The sequence below is a fragment of the Xenopus tropicalis genome, chromosome 4 (assembly GCF_000004195.4).
Source record: "Xenopus tropicalis strain Nigerian chromosome 4, UCB_Xtro_10.0, whole genome shotgun sequence".
Taxonomy (NCBI): domain Eukaryota; kingdom Metazoa; phylum Chordata; class Amphibia; order Anura; family Pipidae; genus Xenopus; species Xenopus tropicalis.
The window spans coordinates 11,505,764-11,524,721 of NC_030680.2; the positions used below are offsets into that span (position 1 = coordinate 11,505,764).

Genomic DNA, 18,958 nt, shown 5'->3' on the forward strand with positions numbered 1-18,958 from the left:
TTATATTGGCGGCAATGGGGCAGTCGGTTCGGGGACTGCATCAACGAGCCATTGCGGTCCCCGATCCGACTGAATTTTCTAAACTGCCCGATCGATATCTGCCCGATTTCAGGCCAGATATCGGTCGGCCAGGCCCCTTGTTTCTGCCCCTACACGGGCCGATAAGCTGCCGAATCAGTCCAAGGGACCGATATCGGCAGATACAATCGGCCCGTGTATGGCTACCTTTACAGAGACAAGACACTTAGGGGCACATTCATTGAAGTACGACAGGTCCGATTACAAAAAATGAGTATTTTTTCTAAAGTTTACAACTTTTGCGTATTTTCTGTGATATTTTCGACAATTTACACAACAATTTGTGCGACAAAATCGTATTTGTCGCAACAAGTACGAAAGATTCGTACGAAAGTTTGAGCCCTATGGGAGGCTTCCAAAATCATGCACTGAAGGATCAAAGTCAGAAAAGTTTGTAACGTTCGGATACGAAAATTTCTGAACTTTGAGATCATAAGTATGAAATCTTCATATTCAAACAAACAGAATTTTCGTGACTTTTGCAATCATCAGAAATAATCGGATTTCGTGATTCGGATTCATACTTTAATGAATGTGCCCCATAAGGTGGCCATACACGTAGCAATAATGATCTTTTGTGCCACCATTGGTCTCACCCTCCATTGACGTTTAGGGCTGAATCGTTGGATATGGAGGTAGAAACAATAGAAATTCTACCTCCATCTTCCGATTCAGCCCTGAATGTAGATCTTGCTTGGGCGCCTTCAACGGTCCTCGATCGAGCAATATCCTCAGCCTTTGCGATATCGGTTGTCTCATCGAGCCGCCATACACGCACGGAATATCGTACGATAATATCGGTGAGTGTATGCCCGGCTTTAAGGTGGCCAGACATGTCCAGAGTTTATCTTTCTTCCGCCGTATGTTTAATGCAACGATCAAAAACTCAGTCAGCCTAAAGTCGTAGGATAAAAATAACCAATGGGAGGATGTTCTGAACATGAAATAATTGGCATGGACCAATCGTACGGAAGTGACTCCCATTGTAGGGCCCCCAATGATATTGATAGATACACAATACTTGCACTGATTTTATTCTTATCCAACCGAAATTGTCTAATCAACTAAACGACCCATTGCCATGGTAGGAAAATGATTGGCCAATAACTCGTTTCAGAACTAAAAAATTCAGTGCAGGAAAGTCACGAAACACAGAATTTTTCCAATTATTCACACCAAAACCTTTACTTTTTCAAAATTTCACACAAAAAAGCAGTGTCAAAAACCCCAAACCTCTAAAGTTTTTGAAGCAAAAGAAGGATCCTCCAGGGGAATGGACATCTGCCATTGATTTCTACATGGTTTTTGCCATTTTTATGCATAGTAAATTTTGAAAAATATGTATTTTTTTTTGTGTGCGACTTTTAGCACTAGAAAAATCTGAATAGGAAAAAATAAATACATTTCCAAGTTCCAAGGCATATTTACTAAAGAGTGTAAGTGATTTGGAGAAGATTTCTCTCAGCATTGGCAGTTTACTGACAGGGGAATTCCCTTGGTATTGGTGCAGATTCACTTCTCTTCTCCAGGTGAGATTTCTCCAGTGAATATTCTAGAATTTACTAAGAGCACAAGACACATTTTTGGCAAGAGAAATGTCTCCAGGTTCCGGCTGGCAAACTACCATTATAAAGATAGGGCAGTGACCTTGGAAAACTCATTATTTACATCACCCCCTTCATACAAATGTGTAGGGGAAAAATACACTGGGAAATTTTCACAGAGAATTTACACATGGAGAAAATTCACCGTATTTACGATTGTATGTATGATTCTTAGTAAATATGACATATGGTCACACTTTAGTAAATGTCGCTTAAACCACTTTCCATCGCTGATATGACCATGTGACCTCTCGCCCACAGTCCTTGGGAAAGGGCCCATGGCATGAATGGAGCTCTGATCAGTAAATCTCCTTTGTTTGCCTGTAAGGGACCCATTCTTCCTCTGTTCCCCCGGAACAACTTACAGCAATTGGCCAGTGAATGAGTGACATGCTGGGTCGGCGGTTAATGAACTGAGCGCTAGCTCCATGGCTCTTCCCCACCTCCGTTATAAACACAAAGCTGCACTGTCATCAAAAGGACTCGAGTAGACTAAAGGGTAACTTAAACAGCCACTATGTCTTCATTCTCCTCTTGTCTTTGTATTTGTCCCATCTAAACACCAGTGGCTAATGAATAACTGGCTTTGCTTTCCCTTTCTTTCTCCTGCTCTGTTTGTGCTTGCTGTCTTGCCATTGTTCTAAACAGCTTTTCAGTTGGTCTTCATTATTTCATTTGTACAGTTTTTGAATTATTTACCTTCTTCTGACTCTTCAGCTTTCAAATGGGGGTCACTGACCCCGGCAGCCAAAAACTATTACTCTGTGAGGCTTCAATTTTATTATTACAGTTACTTCTTATTACATATTTTTCTATTCAGCCCCTCTCCTATCCATATTCCAGTTTCTCACTGCAATACTACCTTAGCAAGGCCCTGGTTGCCAAGGTAATTTGGACCCTAGCAACCAGATAGCTAAAATTCCAAACTGGAGAGTTTCTAAACAAATAGTAAACTCATTAAAAAAAGCACAAAAAATGAAAACCAATTGCAAATTGTCTCAGAATATCACTCTCTACATCATAATTATTATTGTTAACATTTTATTTATAAAGCGCCAACATATCCCGCAGCGCTGTACAATAAGTGGGTTACATACATTGGGCATACAGAGTAACATATAAAGCAACCAATAACCGATACAAGAGGTGAAGAGGGCCCTGCCCAAAAGAGCTTACAATCTACAAATAAAAGGTAACGCAAAGGTGAACCACCCCTTTAATATGTTACAGAATGGCCTGTTCTTAGCAACTTTTCAATTGGTCTTCATTTTTTATCTTTAAAAGTTTTTTTCTTTTCTGACACTTTCAGTTATTCAGATGGGGGTCACTGACCCCAGCAGTCAAAAAACTATTCCAGTTTTATTGTTAATTTTTATTACTTATTTTTTATTTATGTATTTAGCCCCTCCTCTACTCATAGTCCTGTCTTTTGTTCAAATCACTGCTGCTTTTAATATTTTTGTGGCACTTATACCCCCCCCCCCCCCCATCCCGTACTGAGCACAATTCTGCAGAAACCGACAGTTGATCATAGCGGGTTAATGGGTTTTGCCGTATTACGTTCCACTTTCATCTGCCCTTAACTTTATGGAGGGACAAAGTGTAAACAAACCTTTATCTACACAGCCAATTGTTTTATGCTCCAGCAGGCAATGTAGTTGTGCAATTTGCACTGCCGCTGCTCATGGTGATAACATGCTTGGCTACATAAGCACTCCTACCTTCCTACATGTCATTCATAGACGTGTCTTTAAAGGGGAACTGCACCCAAACATAATGTAAGCTTTTCGAAAGGACAAAATCATTTAAAGCAACTTGATAAAAAAAAATATGCAGCCTTTTCATGATGTTTAATGTAATAATATGTTTTAGAACAGTCCCCTAAGCCCCGCCCCCTGTTTCCCTGCTGATTGGCTGACTACTTTGAGACTCAAATTAATAAAGTAAATGTACCAGTAGTTGGCTGTCCTCAGCCTGCCTTCAGCTTGCATCCTCCCAATCCCAGAATTCCCTGCTGCACACATGATGTCAGTAAGGGAAGGAACATCACAGTGCAATGCATTGTGGGTTATGTAGTTCCTGCATTAGGGTTGCCACCTGTCCAGTTTAGACCCTGACAGCCAGGTTTTCGGAAGAGCTGTCCAGGTCAAAACTTCCTGCCCGGTTTTCCCAAATTAGGAAAACTGAGCAGGACTCACTAACATTGGCCGATCGCATTGTTATAGCCCCATCCTCGCGATGTCATGGCCCCGCCCTGTGACGGCATGGCCATGCCTCTTCCGCCACCCCCCATGACATCACCCTGCCCGGCTAAGAAAGCCAGCAGAATGGGCAACCCTATCCTGTATGCTGTCTGAAAGCTGTGGAGAAGTTGTTACAATTTGCAACATCAGTGTTTTAGTCCCTCCTCTTTTGCCAGAATTTCAAGTGATGCAGAAAGAGAAGAACTGTTTTGCAGCTGGATTTCAGCATATACAAATGTTATTTATTTATACTTTTTGAAGAAAACTGCACCATCCTGGGGTATTTATGTAGAAGATTGTTGCCAACGTCTTAACATAGTAGCCTAGTAATTTAGGTTGATATTCAACATTGTATGCCTATATATAACCTGCCTGACTGCTAGTTTGTCCGGAGGAAGAGAAAAAACCTGAAGCCTCTCTAATTTGCCGCAGAGGGGAAAAAATTCCTTCCTGACTCCAAGATGGCAATGGGACCAGTCCCTGGGGCAACTTGTACTAAGTTCTCCCATAACCCTTTATTCCTTCACTTGCTAAATACCCACCCAACCCCTTCTTGTACCTCTCTAATGTATCAGCCAGTACGACTGATTCGGGGAGAGAATTCCACAACCTCACAGCTCTCACTGTAAAAAATCATTTTTTTAAATGGAGTGGGTGCCCTCGTGTCAGCTGGAAGGACCTACTGGTAAGTAAAGCATTAATGAGGTTATTATATGATCCCCTTATATATTTATACATAGTTATCATGTCACCTCTTAAGCACCTCTTCCCCAGTGTAAACAGACCCAACTTGGCCAGTCTTTCTTCATAACTGAGACTTCCCATACCCTTTACCAGCTTAGTTGCCCTTCTCTGGACCCTCTCTAACTCAATAATGTCCCGTTTGAGCACTGGAGACCAAAACTGAACAGCATATTCTAGATGGGGCCTTACCAGCGCTCTGTAAAGGGGAAGAATAACCCCCTCCTCCCGTGAATCTATACCCCTTTTAATACAGCTCAAAACCTTGTTTGCCCTTGCAGCTGCTGCCTGGCATTGCTTGCTACAGCCAAGTTTATTATCTACAAGGACTCCAAGCTCCTTCTCCATTATGGATTTGCCTAGTGCAGTCCCATTAAGGGTATACCCTTAAATATTAAGGGGATCCACATTAAATCTCATCTGCTGCCCAGATTGCCAGTTTGCCCAGATCCTGCTGCAAGGTGCCACATGCTGGATTAATTAATTGGGCTGCAGAGTTTTGTGTCATCTGCAAACACTGATACATTACTTATAATTACTTAATGAACCCTGAGGGACCCCACTGAGAACCTTACACCACCCTCTGTACCCGATCCTGTGGCTTTGGCACAATCCAAATAGATCACATCTACTGAAGCCTCTTCTCCAGCGCGCAGTAGGTGTGATCTCAAGGTGGGCATATTGGTAAGAGATCCACATCTTGCTAAACAAGAGGATGTTGTTGTATGACCAGCTCAGCGGCGTAAGAATAAGGCGCCAAGCACCCCTGTGAACCCTCCCTGGCCCCTCCCACCAGTGCCCACTTACATCCCCGTTATAATTGCAATATTCACCATTTTATTGCTTTAGAGCTTTCAGCTCCCCAGCATGTAAAGCACTGATCACAGCCACGTTATCTCCGCCATGTAATAAAGTTCAGTAATATATTACCTAGAAAGTGTTGGAAAATCAAAGCAAGGGCGTCTTTTATTTCCCCTTTGATGTTGTGTTGCCCGAGGACCCAGAAGTCTGAATGTAGGAAACCTACTCTGCTGAACATGTACCAAGTTTATTAGATTTTCTCTTGCATTTAGGGCTGTGGCGCTTCTGGTGCTTTGATCAGCGCTACTGGTAATGGCTGCCTTCACGTGCTGAGGGGCCTGGATTTGAGTTTGGAGCGCCCAAAGGCAGCCCCATTCGCGGCCTCGCCACATATCTGGGCTGCTGGGGCCTGGGCAGCCTTCACTAGGGCCCCATTTTTATAAAGTAGATCTGTGTAGTATAGGGCGTTTCTTCTTGTTGGACTTCAACTCACTGGTTGTGACAGCAGAAGGTACATAAACAAATGCTTAGGTCAGGGGCGGGCAAACTTTTTGGCTCAGGGGTCACATTGGCTTACAGACGGGCCGGGCCAGCATTACGGAGTTTCCGCTCGTCAGTCCTTAGACACCAAGTCTTGCTTGATGAGACTTGCGGAGTCGGTGGGCCGGATTAAGAAGACCAACGGGGTGGACATGGCCCGTGGGCCGTAGTTGCCCACTCCTGGCTTAGGTCCTAAAGGTCTTAAGGTGGCCATACACGTTAAGATCCGCTCAAGTGGCAAGGTCGCCAAGCGAGGGGATCTTCTCCTGATATCCCTACCTGGAGGTGGGCAATATCGGGTGAATTTAGGCTAATTTGTTCATTTGGCCCCAGGCGAATTAGAACACCGGTAATAGGCGCAGTCGGTCTAGGGGACCGATATTGGCAGCTACAAGCTACAACCTTTACTGATATTTCTCTTATAGGGGTTTTCGTTCGGAAGCCGGAGTTCCCTTTAATAGGTCATTCATATTCAGAACCATTTCCGTTTGAATTCCTGTGGGCTCGGAAGCTGAACAAGGGGGTTAAGTAAAGGCGGTGCCAGGTAACCCACGACCTTGGTTTTTATGATACACAACTGTAGCTTTCTGAGATTGCTCAAACGTTTCCTTCACCCTGGCACGGTGCCCGCACCTAATTTCAAAGCAACAAGAGACAAAGGACTTCATTGAACTGTGTTTTCTCTTTGTGGGCCGGGGCCAGCTACACAGGGAATATGAACATTACAGGCTCACTTACCACAATGTGTGACACATCTCTGCCCTCAGCAACAGCTCGACAGGTGCCAGGGAGCTCCATTCCTCAAACGCAAGCCGGCCGGCCCTCGCGTGGGTAATGAGCTCGGAGATGAAAGACTCACCTCCCTCCCTTCTCCACAGGTGGCACTCTGAATGCCCAGGCTTTATACTCAGGGCTTTGCTTCTGTTGTACTTTGGTTTTGCTACTAAATAAAATATTCAGTCTCTGCGTGTCGCTGAGATCTGTCTGAAAGAGAGACCATAGGGGCACCTCTTCATTTGCCATTTATCCTCCTCTATGAATAACTAGGGTATCTGACAAGGCCTGGCTACCATGACCAGTTTAATGGAAGGGCAGAGATGGTTTTTACAGTTGGGTTTCAGCCTAAAAAAAGGCCGAGCAAAACACTTAATTCCTTAATAAAAATCCATATTATTTCCTAGTGATATATTTACTAATTCTGACATGGACTGTCCAGCCTGCTTCCTTCCATCTGTTGTTGAATATTCTTTCATTAGGTGCTGGGACTTGTAGTTCAGTAACAGATTGGGCATCCCCAGTTGCACAGATTGCACTAATATGACCGGTTTGCCTCTGAGTGTATCCCATGTAATACACTTGGCTGGTACCCCATTCTGTTCTGTTGGCTGAGAACCCATATGTGTGCCGATGGTCACCCATTTCTGATGGAACCAACCAAAATGGATGATTGATCTAAAGGTCTGTTAAGCTTAAGAAAGCCACAATCCCCCCCACCCAGCTGCTATTTGACTGGCCCACCTGGTAAATCACCAGTTAAATTACTAATTTACCTGCAATGTACTTGATGGTAAATTTGTAATACAGGTATAGGACCCATTATCCAGAATGCTCGGGACCAAGGGTATTCCGGATAAGGGGTCTTTCTGTAATTTGGATCTCAGCACCTTAAGTCTACTAAAAAATCAATAAAACATTAATTAAACCCAATAGGATTGTTTTGCATCCAATAAGGATGATTTATATCTTAGTTGGGATCAATTCCAAGGTACTGTTTTATTTCTACATAGAAAAAGGAAATCAGTTTTACAATTCTGAATTATTTGATTATAATGGAGTCTATGGGAGACGGGCTTTCCGTAATTCGGAGCTTTCTGGATAATGGGTTTCCGGATAAGGGGTCCGATACCTGTACCTTTTAAACCCCTCCCTTTCCCAACTCTCTCTGCTCAACCTATCTGCCTGTTTCTACGCCCATTTCCCCCTTCACCTGCCTGCCCCACCCCCTGATGTCATCAACCTGCCCCCCAAGTGCCCTCACTGTCTGCCCCCAACCCAAAGGCTGATATCTTACCCCAAAAAAAGAGGCAACCAGAAATAAGGTTTGGCCAATCCAAACTCCTCTATTAAAGATTAATGGTGAGTTTGTTAGCACCAAAGGCAATAATAATTAATAGTATCGCTTTTCCTTTACAGTTTCGCCAGCGTGTCCAAGGGGACTCACGTCTTGTTCAGAGAGTTTGGCTTCGTACAGATCACTCCACACAACAGAGCGTCGTTCCTCAAAATCTTCTGGAGATGTTTCAGGACCATTGCTAAAAATGGAGGTAAGAGCAGGGGGGACATTTGGGTTGGTATCATCGCAGGCGTTATCTTGGGCACAATGGCCTGCTGCTAATTGCCTATTCAGCACTAAAAATGTACATTTGTAAATGAAATTCATTTATGGCCATGATTAAAGGGTTGTTCACCTTGAAGTTTATTATGATGTAGGGCAGGGATCCCCAACCTTTTTTTTACTCATAAGCCACACTGAGATGTAAAAAGTGTTGGGGAGCCACACAACCATGAAAAAAGTTCTTTGGGGATGCCAAATAAGGGCTGTGATTGGCTATTTGGTAGCCCCATGTGGGCTGCAGGAGGCTCTGCTTAGAGTAAAACTGTGTCTCTGGGTTTCCAAAACTTGCTTCTGAGCCAAAGATTTAAAAATAAGCACCTACTTTGAGGCCACTGGGAGCAACATAAAAGGGGTTGGTGACCAACATGTTGCTCAGGAGCCATTGCTTGGGGATCATTGATGTAGTGCAGGGATCCCCAGCCAGTGACTCGGGGGTAACATGTTGCTCCCCAACCCCTTGGATGTTGCTCTCAGTGCCCCCAAACCAGGGAGTTATTTTTGAATTCCTGACTTGGGGGCAAGTTTTGGTTGAATAAAAACAAGATTTCCTACCAAATAAACCCCCCTGTAAGCTGATAGGGTGCATAGAGGCCCCTAATAGCCAATCACAGCCCTTATTTGGCACCTCCATGAACTTTTATGGCGCTTGTGTTGCTCCCCAAGTCTTTTTACATTTGACTGTGGCTCTCGAGTAAGAAAGTTTGGGGACCCCTGATGTAGAGAGTAATATTCTGAGACAGCTTGCAATTGGTCCTCTTTTTTTATACATTTTATTTTTATTTTTTATTCACTTTAACTAGCATGGGATTTTAAATCTGCCCAATCCTTGTCTGCCTGATTTTTGGCCAGATATCGGTCGGACAGGCCCGTCTGAGGGCCCCATACACAGGCCAATAAGCTGCCGAGCTGCCTCAGACCATCAGCAGCTTTTACTGGCCTGTGTATGGCTACCAATAGTCCGAGTGCTCCTCTGAGCACTTTTGCAGTTAGCATAAACCTTATCATTTTAATGGTCAGCTAAAGAGTGTCAGTGCCCCTAGGGCATTGTATCTGTACTGTAAGTGGAGCGCCGCTATTGGGGTGTCCCTACTATAGAGGCTTCCATTTCATGTGAGAAACAGGGAAAGTCCAGACTCATCAATTACCAGCTCTGTAACTGTCACCACTGAACTTGATCCAGTACCCGCTCTAACTTGCCATTTGTTTTCATCTCTCCTCTCTGTGGTCTCATCCTTGTCAGTATGCGTAACGTTCCCCCCCAGTAACATCTTCCCTCGGCTCCTGTTTGAACAAATAAAAGCAGAGCTTTGCAGTTGATATTGCACGAAAATTCCCCTGTAATTAGGCTGCAGTCAGCCGAGCTGGAACTTGTAGCCGTGAAAATAATCTGGGCTGAAGGTATGCCGAACATGTCTCCTCGGCTCGTCAGATGTCATTGCAACATGGAGTCGGGGCCGGGTAGGAAGTGCCGGGATGCGGTGGCCAAAGGGAGGAAATACCGAGCCACAAAGGCAGGAGGCGGCCTGTTGGTTTGAGGACAACAAAGGCTCGATTGTAAGGGAAGGGGTTGAAGGGAATTCAAAACTGAGTGGGTGTGGCTTTGGCTGGGGGTGGAAATTGATACCCCTATAATGGCCCAGTAGAAATAAACGTATGACTAGACATTGTACTGAGCCGGTGTAGGTTATTAAAGGGGTGGGTCGCTTTTAAAAGAACTTTTAATATGTTACAGAATGGTCGGGTCTAAACAACTTTTCAATTGGTCTTCATTATTTATATTTTATGAATTATTTGCCCTCTTCTGACTCTTTGTAGCTTTCAAATGGGGGTCACTGACCCCGGCAGCCAAAAAACGTTTGTTCTGTGAGGCTCCAGTTTTATTGTTATCCTTACTTTTCATTAATTATCTTACTATTCAGGCCCTCTTCTATTCATATTCTCTTGTTCCGACCACTTCCTGCTCACTCAACCTAACATATTTTCACCTCAAACCATGCCCAGTAACACCCAGGCACACCCCCGAGCCACCCAAACTCCACCCACTTTACAACAAAGCCTCATTCATTTTCTGACCTGTACATACATATAAATTGGGTCCATTGGGGGTGTATAGCTGACCAGGTCTGAACTTGGACTCAAAATAGACCCTAGAAAATAGGCCCAGGCATTTCAATTACCCAGAGGCCCAAACAGCCCCCCAGCAGCCCAATAAATAGTGAGTGTCTGTGGCACCTTACAGCCCCCCTGGCATTCCCAGTACCCAGAGGCACAAACAGCCCCCCCAGCCCAATAAATAGTGACTGTCTGTGGCACCTTACAGCCCCCCTGGCATTCCCAGTACCCAGAGGCACAAACAGCCCCCCAGCCCAATAAATAGTGACTGTCTGTGGCACCTTACAGCCCCCCTGGCATTCCCAGTACCCAGAGGCACAAACAGCCCCCCCAGCCCAATAAATAGTGACTGTCTGTGGTACCTTACAGCCCCCCTGGCATTCCCAGTACCCAGAGGCACAAACAGCCCCCCAGCCCAATAAATAGTGACTGTCTGTGGCACCTTACAGCCCCCCTGGCATTCCCAGTACCCAGAGGCACAAACAGCCCCCCCCCCAGCCCAATAAATAGTGACTGTCTGTGGCACCTTACAGCCCCCCTGGCATTCCCAGTACCCAGAGGCACAAACAGCCCCCCCAGCCCAATAAATAGTGACTGTCTGTGGTACCTTACAGCCCCCCTGGCATTCCCAGTACCCAGAGGCACAAACAGCCCCCCAGCCCAATAAATAGTAAGTGTATATGGCATCTTACAGCCCCTCTGGCATTCCCAGTACCCAGAGGCACAAACAGCCCCCCCCCCAGCAGCCCAATAAATAGTGAGTGTCTGTGGCACCTTACAGCCCCCCTGGCATTCCCAGTACCCAGAGGCACAAACAGCCCCCCCAGCCCAAGAAATAGTGACTTTATGTGGCACCTTACAGCCCCCCTGGCATTCCCAGTACCAGAGGCACAATCAACCCCCCCCAGCCCAATAAATAGTGACTGTCTGTGGCACCTTACAGCCCCCCTGGCATTCCCAGTACCCAGAGGCACAAACAGCCCCCCCCAGCCCAATAAATAGTGAGTGTCTGTGGCACCTTACAGCCCCCCTGGCATTCCCAGTACCCAGAGGCACAAACAGCCCCCCCAGCCCAATAAATAGTGACTGTCTGTGGCACCTTACAGCCCCCCTGGCATTCCCAGTACCCAGAGGCACAAACAGCCCCCCCCCCAGCCCAATAAATAGTGAGTGTCTGTGGCACCTTACAGCCCCCCTGGCATTCCCAGTACCCAGAGGCACAAACAGCCCCCCCAGCCCAATAAATAGTGACTGTCTGTGGCACCTTACAGCCCCCCTGGCATTCCCAGTACCCAGAGGCACAAACAGCCCCCCCCCAGCCCAATAAATAGTGACTGTCTGTGGCACCTTACAGCCCCCCTGGCATTCCCAGTACCCAGAGGCACAAACAGCCCCCCCAGCCCAATAAATAGTGAGTGTCTGTGGCACCTTACAGCCCCCCTGGCATTCCCAGTACCCAGAGGCACAAACAGCCCCCCCAGCCCAATAAATAGTGACTGTCTGTGGCACCTTACAGCCCCCCTGGCATTCCCAGTACCCAGAGGCACAAACAGCCCCCCCAGCCCAATAAATAGTGACTGTCTGTGGCACCTTACAGCCCCCTGGCATTTGACAGAAGCCATAGATTGTCAGTTCAGACCTGTAGCTGGCCAAATACATGTTTTGGACCTGTTATCCAGAATACTGGACCTGGGATTTTCCAGATAAGGGAGATTTCCTTAATTTGAATCTCGATACCTTAACCCTGAAAAATAATTTAAACACTGTTTTATTATTACAGAGAAAAGGGAATCATTTAACCATTAAATAAACCCAATAGGGCTGTTCTGCCCCAATAAGGGGTAATTATATCTTAGTTGGGATCAAGTACAGGTACTGTTTTATTATTACAGAGAAAAGGGAATAATTTAACCATGAAATAAACCCAATAGGGCCGTTCTGCCCCCAATAAGGGGTAATTATATCTTAGTTGGGATCAAGTACAGGTACTGTTTTATTATTACAGAGAAAAGGGAATCATTTAACCATTAAATAAACCCAATAGGGCTGTTCTGCCCCAATAAGGGGTAATTATATCTTAGTTGGGATCAAGTACAGGTACTGTTTTATTATTACAGAGAAAAGGGAATAATTTAACCATGAAATAAACCCAATAGGGCCGTTCTGCCCCCAATAAGGGGTAATTATATCTTAGTTGGGATCAAGTACAGGTACTGTTTTATTATTACAGAGAAAAGGGAATCATTTAACCATTAAATAAACCCAATAGGGCTGTTCTGCCCCAATAAGGGGTAATTATATCTTAGTTGGGATCAAGTACAGGTACTGTTTTATTATTACAGAGAAAAGGGAATCATTTAACCATTAAATAAACCCAATAGGGCTGTTCTGCCCCCAATAAGGGGTAATTATATCTTAGTTGGGATCAAGTACAGGTACTGTTTTATTATTACAGAGAAAAGGGAATAATTTAACCATTAAATAAACCCAATAGGGCTGTTCTGCCCCAATAAGGGGTAATTATATCTTAGTTGGGATCAAGTACAGGTACTGTTTTATTATTACAGAGAAAAGGGAATCATTTAACCATTAAATAAACCCAATAGGGCTGTTCTGCCCCAATAAGGGGTAATTATATCTTAGTTGGGATCAAGTACAGGTACTGTTTTATTATTACAGAGAAAAGGGAATCATTTAACCATTAAATAAACCCAATAGGGCTGTTCTGCCCCAATAAGGGGTAATTATATCTTAGTTGGGATCAAGTACAGGTACTGTTTTATTATTACAGAGAAAAGGAAATCATTTAACCATTAAATAAACCCAATAGGGCTGTTCTGCCCCCAATAAGGGGTAATTATATCTTAGTTGGGATCAAGTACAGGTACTGTTTTATAGGACAATCAGACATGCTAATAAAATCCAAATATTCAGCAGTCTCTTTAAATCTTTATTGCCTTTGTACCGTGGCTATTGGTCGGTTCATTATTTGGCATTTGGTCACGGTTGGCGTGAAATGTTTATTAATGTTTAGTGCCGAAGCATCCTGACTATGAAATGGCAATGAAACGGGAATGGGGACACGGCTCCCTTCTCATTCCTGAGCCATCTATCCGCTTGACCTGAGAGGGCTCTCTGATTGGATCGCGGTAATCTGGTCATCTGAGTGCACGGTCAGATTGCATGTGATCTAATTAGCTGGCTTGCTGGCCAAGAAATGGGATTAAGATGCGAGTGAGTGAAGTTAGAAGGAATCCGTGTCGGCTGGGGGTGCCGGGGATCCAGGTCTGACACTGAGCTACTTTGATGCAGGGCCTACACAGGGGGCCAAAACCGCTAGGTGATACCAGGTGAGGGCCACACATGCTCTGTGGAGGGTCGCTTACACTATTTGAAACAATTTGTTCAAATTCATATTTACAGAAATTTCTACCAGTGACTGAAGACCAGGCCCGGACTGGCAATCTGTGGGTTCCGGCAAATGCCAGAGGGGCTCCTGTAACATGCCATAGACACTCACTATTTATTGGGCTGGGGGGGGCTGTTTGTGCCTCTGGGTACTGGGAATGCCAGGGGGGCTGTAAGGTGCCACAGACAGTCACTATTTATTGGGCTGGGGGGGCTGTTTGTGCCTCTGGGTACTGGGAATGCCAGGGGGGCTGTAAGGTGCCACAGACAGTCACTATTTATTGGGCTGGGGGGGCTGTTTGTGCCTCTGGGTACTGGGAATGCCAGGGGGGCTGTAAGGTGCCACAGACAGTCACTATTTATTGGGCTGGGGGGGCTGTTTGTGCCTCTGGGTACTGGGAATGCCAGGGGGGCTGTAAGGTGCCACAGACACTCACTATTTATTTGGCTGGGGGGGCTGTTTGTGCCTCTGGGTACTGGGAATGCCAGGGCTGCTGTAAGGTGCCACAGACACTCACTATTTATTGGGTTGGGGGGGGGGCTGTTTGTGTCTCTGGGTACTGGGAATGCCAGGGGGACTGTAAGGTGCCACAGACACTCACTATTTATTGGGTTGGGGGGGCTGTTTGTGCCTCTGGGTACTGGGAATGCCAGGGGGGCTGTAAGGTGCCACAGACAGTCACTATTTATTGGGCTGGGGGGGCTGTTTGTGCCTCTGGGTACTGGGAATGCCAGGGGGGCTGTAAGGTGCCACAGACACTCACTATTTATTGGGTTGGGGGGGGGGCTGTTTGTGCCTCTGGGTACTGGGAATGCCAGGGGGGCTGTAAGGTGCCACAGACAGTCACTATGTATTGGGCTGGGGGGGCTGTTTGTACCTCTGGGTACTGGGAATGCCAGGGGGGCTGTAAGGTGCCACAGACAGTCACTATTTATTGGGCTGGGGGTGCTGTTTGTGCCTCTGGGTACTGGGAATGCCAGAGGGGCTGTAAGGTACCACAGACAGTCACTATTTATTGGGCTGGGGGGGCTGTTTGTGCCTCTGGGTACTGGGAATGCCAGGGGGGCTGTAAGGTGCCACAGACAGTCACTATTTATTGGGCTGGGGGGGCTGTTTGTGCCTCTGGGTACTGGGAATGCCAGGGGGGCTGTAAGGTGCCACAGTCACTCACTATTTATTGGGCTGGGGGTGCTGTTTGTGCCTCTGGGTACTGGGAATGCCAGGGGGGCTGTAAGGTGCCACAGACAGTCACTATTTATTGGGTTGGGGGGTGCTGTTTGTGCCTCTGGGTACTGGGAATGCCAGGGGGGCTGTAAGGTGCCACAGTCACTCACTATTTATTGGGCAGGGGGGCTGTTTGGGCATCTATGTAATTGACATACCAGAGCCTATTATGAATCCTGGGCCTGCTGAAGACTGGATTCTAAACCTGAATCCCACGTTCCACACAACCCCTACCCCCTAATAGGCAGCTCCTACACCCGGTGGGGAGGGTGGAATTGGGAACATTCAGTACCTTGGAGGTACGATTGGGACAACTCAAGTAAAGTTGCAAAAGAAGGTACATATTTGACGGCTCAATTATAGCAACCAATTAGCAGAGTACAGGAGTCATACCCAAAAGCCAATGGTGCAGTCTGTCTGCATTGTGCCCCCCAAAACCCACCCAGTGGCTGATCATGTGCTAATTCACTGGTTCATACTCGCAACTTCAACCTGGTGCCCCGGTCATGCCCATAATCACTCCCAGCTCTGCCCAGTTCTGCCTGCATCAGTTGTATTTCTAGGTGGGCTTTAGGCCTTACCAGTTCAGCTACTTGGGTGCAGTTGGGGAGCAATAGACTAGGCTGTGTTACTGGGGCTCTTACACACCAGCGTTGACTTTTGCTGGATCTTTTATGCTCAGGGGAATGAAGGAGTGTACAAAGTTCTTTATTGCCTGTCCCATCATACTCAGATAGGAAATACAGGGCTGCGTTAACTCCTGCGTTCCCCTGCAGTGGAAGCATGGAAGATCCCGGGCAGGGGAATGCACAAGCTTGTGGGAAAGAGCCGAAGTAAAGGTGGGCATACATGGTAAGATCCGTTCCATTGGCAAGGTCGACAAACGAGCTGATCTTCTCCCGCCTAAGGTGGGCGATATTGGGCTAATTTGATCATTTTGCCCTATTACAACAACGGGTATAGGGGCCGTTGGACCAACGACTACATCAATGAGCCAATGTAGCCCCCTGATCCAACGGGAAAATCAAACCTGCTTGATTGACACCTGCCCAATTTATGGTCAGATATTGATCAGGGGGTCCCATACACGGCAGATAAGCTGCAGATATGGTCTAAAGGACTCAAACAGTCTGTCCGTGTATGTGGCTCAGGATCCCTAGGGAGTATATGTAGCCGGCTCAGGGGGTCTCAGGCTCCGCCACTGTTTGAAGGCCCCTTTAGAAGTAGCAGAGAATTGTGGGATCTGGAACCGGCAGCCTAATAATTCATATTTGCAAGTACTGCTATGTACCTCCAGCAATAATGATATATTACCTTTTTACATAGAAAAATGGCCAGCACTTACCTTGGTTCATTACCTTCTAATTATAGTACCAGAGTGTACATGCTTCAGTGAGCGCAAATAAGCATTAGTGCCTCCTAATGCCGAGTTATATTGCTGGGGGGGCTCCCGCGGGATCCCGGCCGGTGCCTGCCTTCTGTAATACACCCATGGATAATACCTCATGTGGGCTGGAAGCCACGCTGCTAATGCATTTACTAATAGGGGCAAATGGCACATTTTTTCTCATTATCCAGCATTTGAGTTCAGAACTCCTGGGTAATTGCCCCACTGAAATCAATGCAGATCACTAGTTAGTAAATTGTGTAATTGCCATGTCGCAGGTGTACATTATATATAAATGTCGTTTTTATCTTTAGCTTTAAATGAACTTTTAGTATGATTCTGTGATAATTTGCAGTTGGCTTGCTTTTTTTTATCATTTGCGTTCTTTTAATTATTTAGCTTTTTCTGCAGCAGCTCTTCAGCTTGGAATTCCAGCAGCTATATGGTTTCTAGGGTTCAGTTTAACCTAGCAACCAGGCCAGTGGTTTGAAAGGAAGACCGGAATATGTATACAAAGATAAGTAATAAAGGAAGGCAAATAAATAAAAAAACAATACAAAATGAAAAATGAAGACCAATGAAATTTTTTTGAAGAATAGGCTATTCTGTAATATATTAAAAGTTAACCTGAAGGTGAACCGTGGGTCGGACTGGGCGACCAGGGCACCGGTAAAAAACCTGGTGGGCCCCGGCAGCCCAGACCTGATCCCTGTCGCCACACCCCCAGCCACCAGTGTCCCTCCCCCGATGCGTTGAAAGTAAAGGTGCCCATACACGGGCCGATTGTAGCTGCCGATATGGGTCCCTATGACTGATCCGGCAGCTAATCGGCACATGTAGGGGCAGGAACGAGGGGCCTGAAATTGGCCAGATATCGATCAGGCAGGTTAAAAGATTTAGTCGGATCGCGGACTGCATCGGCTCGTTGATGTGGTCCCCGAACCGATTGCCCCATTGCCACCATTATAATTCGATTGTTAGGCCCCAGGGCCAAACGATCAAATTAGCCTACATTTTCCCCGATATCGCCCACCCGTAGGTGGATCTTCACATGTATGGGCAACTTAAGTTTTACTCTCAGGGCAGGATGTCGGGTGGGTGGCGGGGGGGTTGGGGGGGTGCAGTAGGGGCCCCTTGTGGGGGGTTAGGGTGGCACGGCGGGAGCTCCTTGTGGGGGGGTTAGGGTAGCATGGCAGAGGACCTTGTGGGGGGTTAGGGTGGAACGGCGAGAGCTCCGTTTGGGGGGTTAGGGTGTCACAGCGGAGGACCCTGTGAGGGGTTAGGGTGGAATGGCGAGAGCTCCTTTTGGGGGGTTAGGGTGGCACGGCGGAGGACCCTGTGGGGGGTTAGGGTGGCACGGCGGAGGACCCTGTGGGGGGTTAGGGTGGAACGGTGAGAGCTCCTTGTGGGGGGTTAGGGTGGCATGGCGGAGGACCCAGTGGGGGGCTAGGGTAGAACGGCGAGAGCTCCTTGTGGGGGGTTAGGGTGGCACGGCGGGAGCTCCTTGTGGGGGGGTTAGGGTGGCACGGCAGAGGACTCTGTGGGGGGTTAGGGTGGAACGGTGAGAGCTCCTTGTGGGGGGTTAGGGTGGCAAGGCGGGAGCTCCTTGTGGGGGGGTTAGGGTGGCACGGCAGAGGACCCTGTGGGGGGTTAGGGTGGAACGGTGAGAGCTCCTTGTGGGGTGTTAGGGAGGCACGGCGGGAGCTCCTTGTCGGGGGGTTAGGGTGGCACGGCAGAGGACCCTGTGGGGGGTTAGGGTGGAACAGCGAGAGCTCCGTTTTGGGGGGTTAGGGTGGCACGGCGGAGGACCCTGTGGGGGGTACCCCCGGTTTGCCCTGCACCTCCCAGCCCGACCCTGGGTGAACCAAAGGAGCTGCCATATTGCTTTTCTTGACGTCAACTAAGACATTTTATAAGACTTTGCTGCTGCTTCTTCCCTTGTGGCCCCCTTATTGCCGCTGCTCCCGTATAGGGTCCTTAGTCCCACTAGGAATAAAGCTGGGTTAGCAGCCTGCATTTTATCAACAGGTTTCTGGAGATGTCTCTTCCCCATCCTTGCACTAATTGCCTGCCAGCGGCGGTATTGCTTCTTGATTCATCGTGTTTCCGTGGTGTAAATCTTGTTAATTAAAATTTTCTTGCTGCACCCCAGAGCCATAAGGATATATCTGTGCCCGACACATGCAGTGACTGATAGCGCCGTGCTTGCACAAGGATCCAATTACCACGTTGATTGCAATTAAGCAGTCTGCTATGGCCGCCGTGTAATCAGAAGTCTCATTCTGTGCTTTGTGATCTATGAAAACCCTGCGTCTCCTCCCAATGACTTCCGGCTGCTACAGATGGATCCATACTGTGCTAATTGTGTATGGATATTTATCCACAGCATGTTTATTAGGTCTGGACTGGGATACAAAATAGGCC

The 18,958-nt window shown here is 46.9% G+C and overlaps 1 protein-coding gene across 1 annotated transcript in view; it reads left to right on the top strand.

The window, feature by feature from the left end:
- The window catches only part of c11orf49 (chromosome 11 open reading frame 49), a 93,021-nt gene that overhangs the window by 47,224 nt on the left and 26,839 nt on the right, over window positions 1–18,958 (top strand). Inside the window, 1 exon segment of the mRNA NM_001079316.1 lies at window positions 8,201–8,331. Coding sequence (NP_001072784.1) covers window positions 8,201–8,331 — 131 coding nt within the window.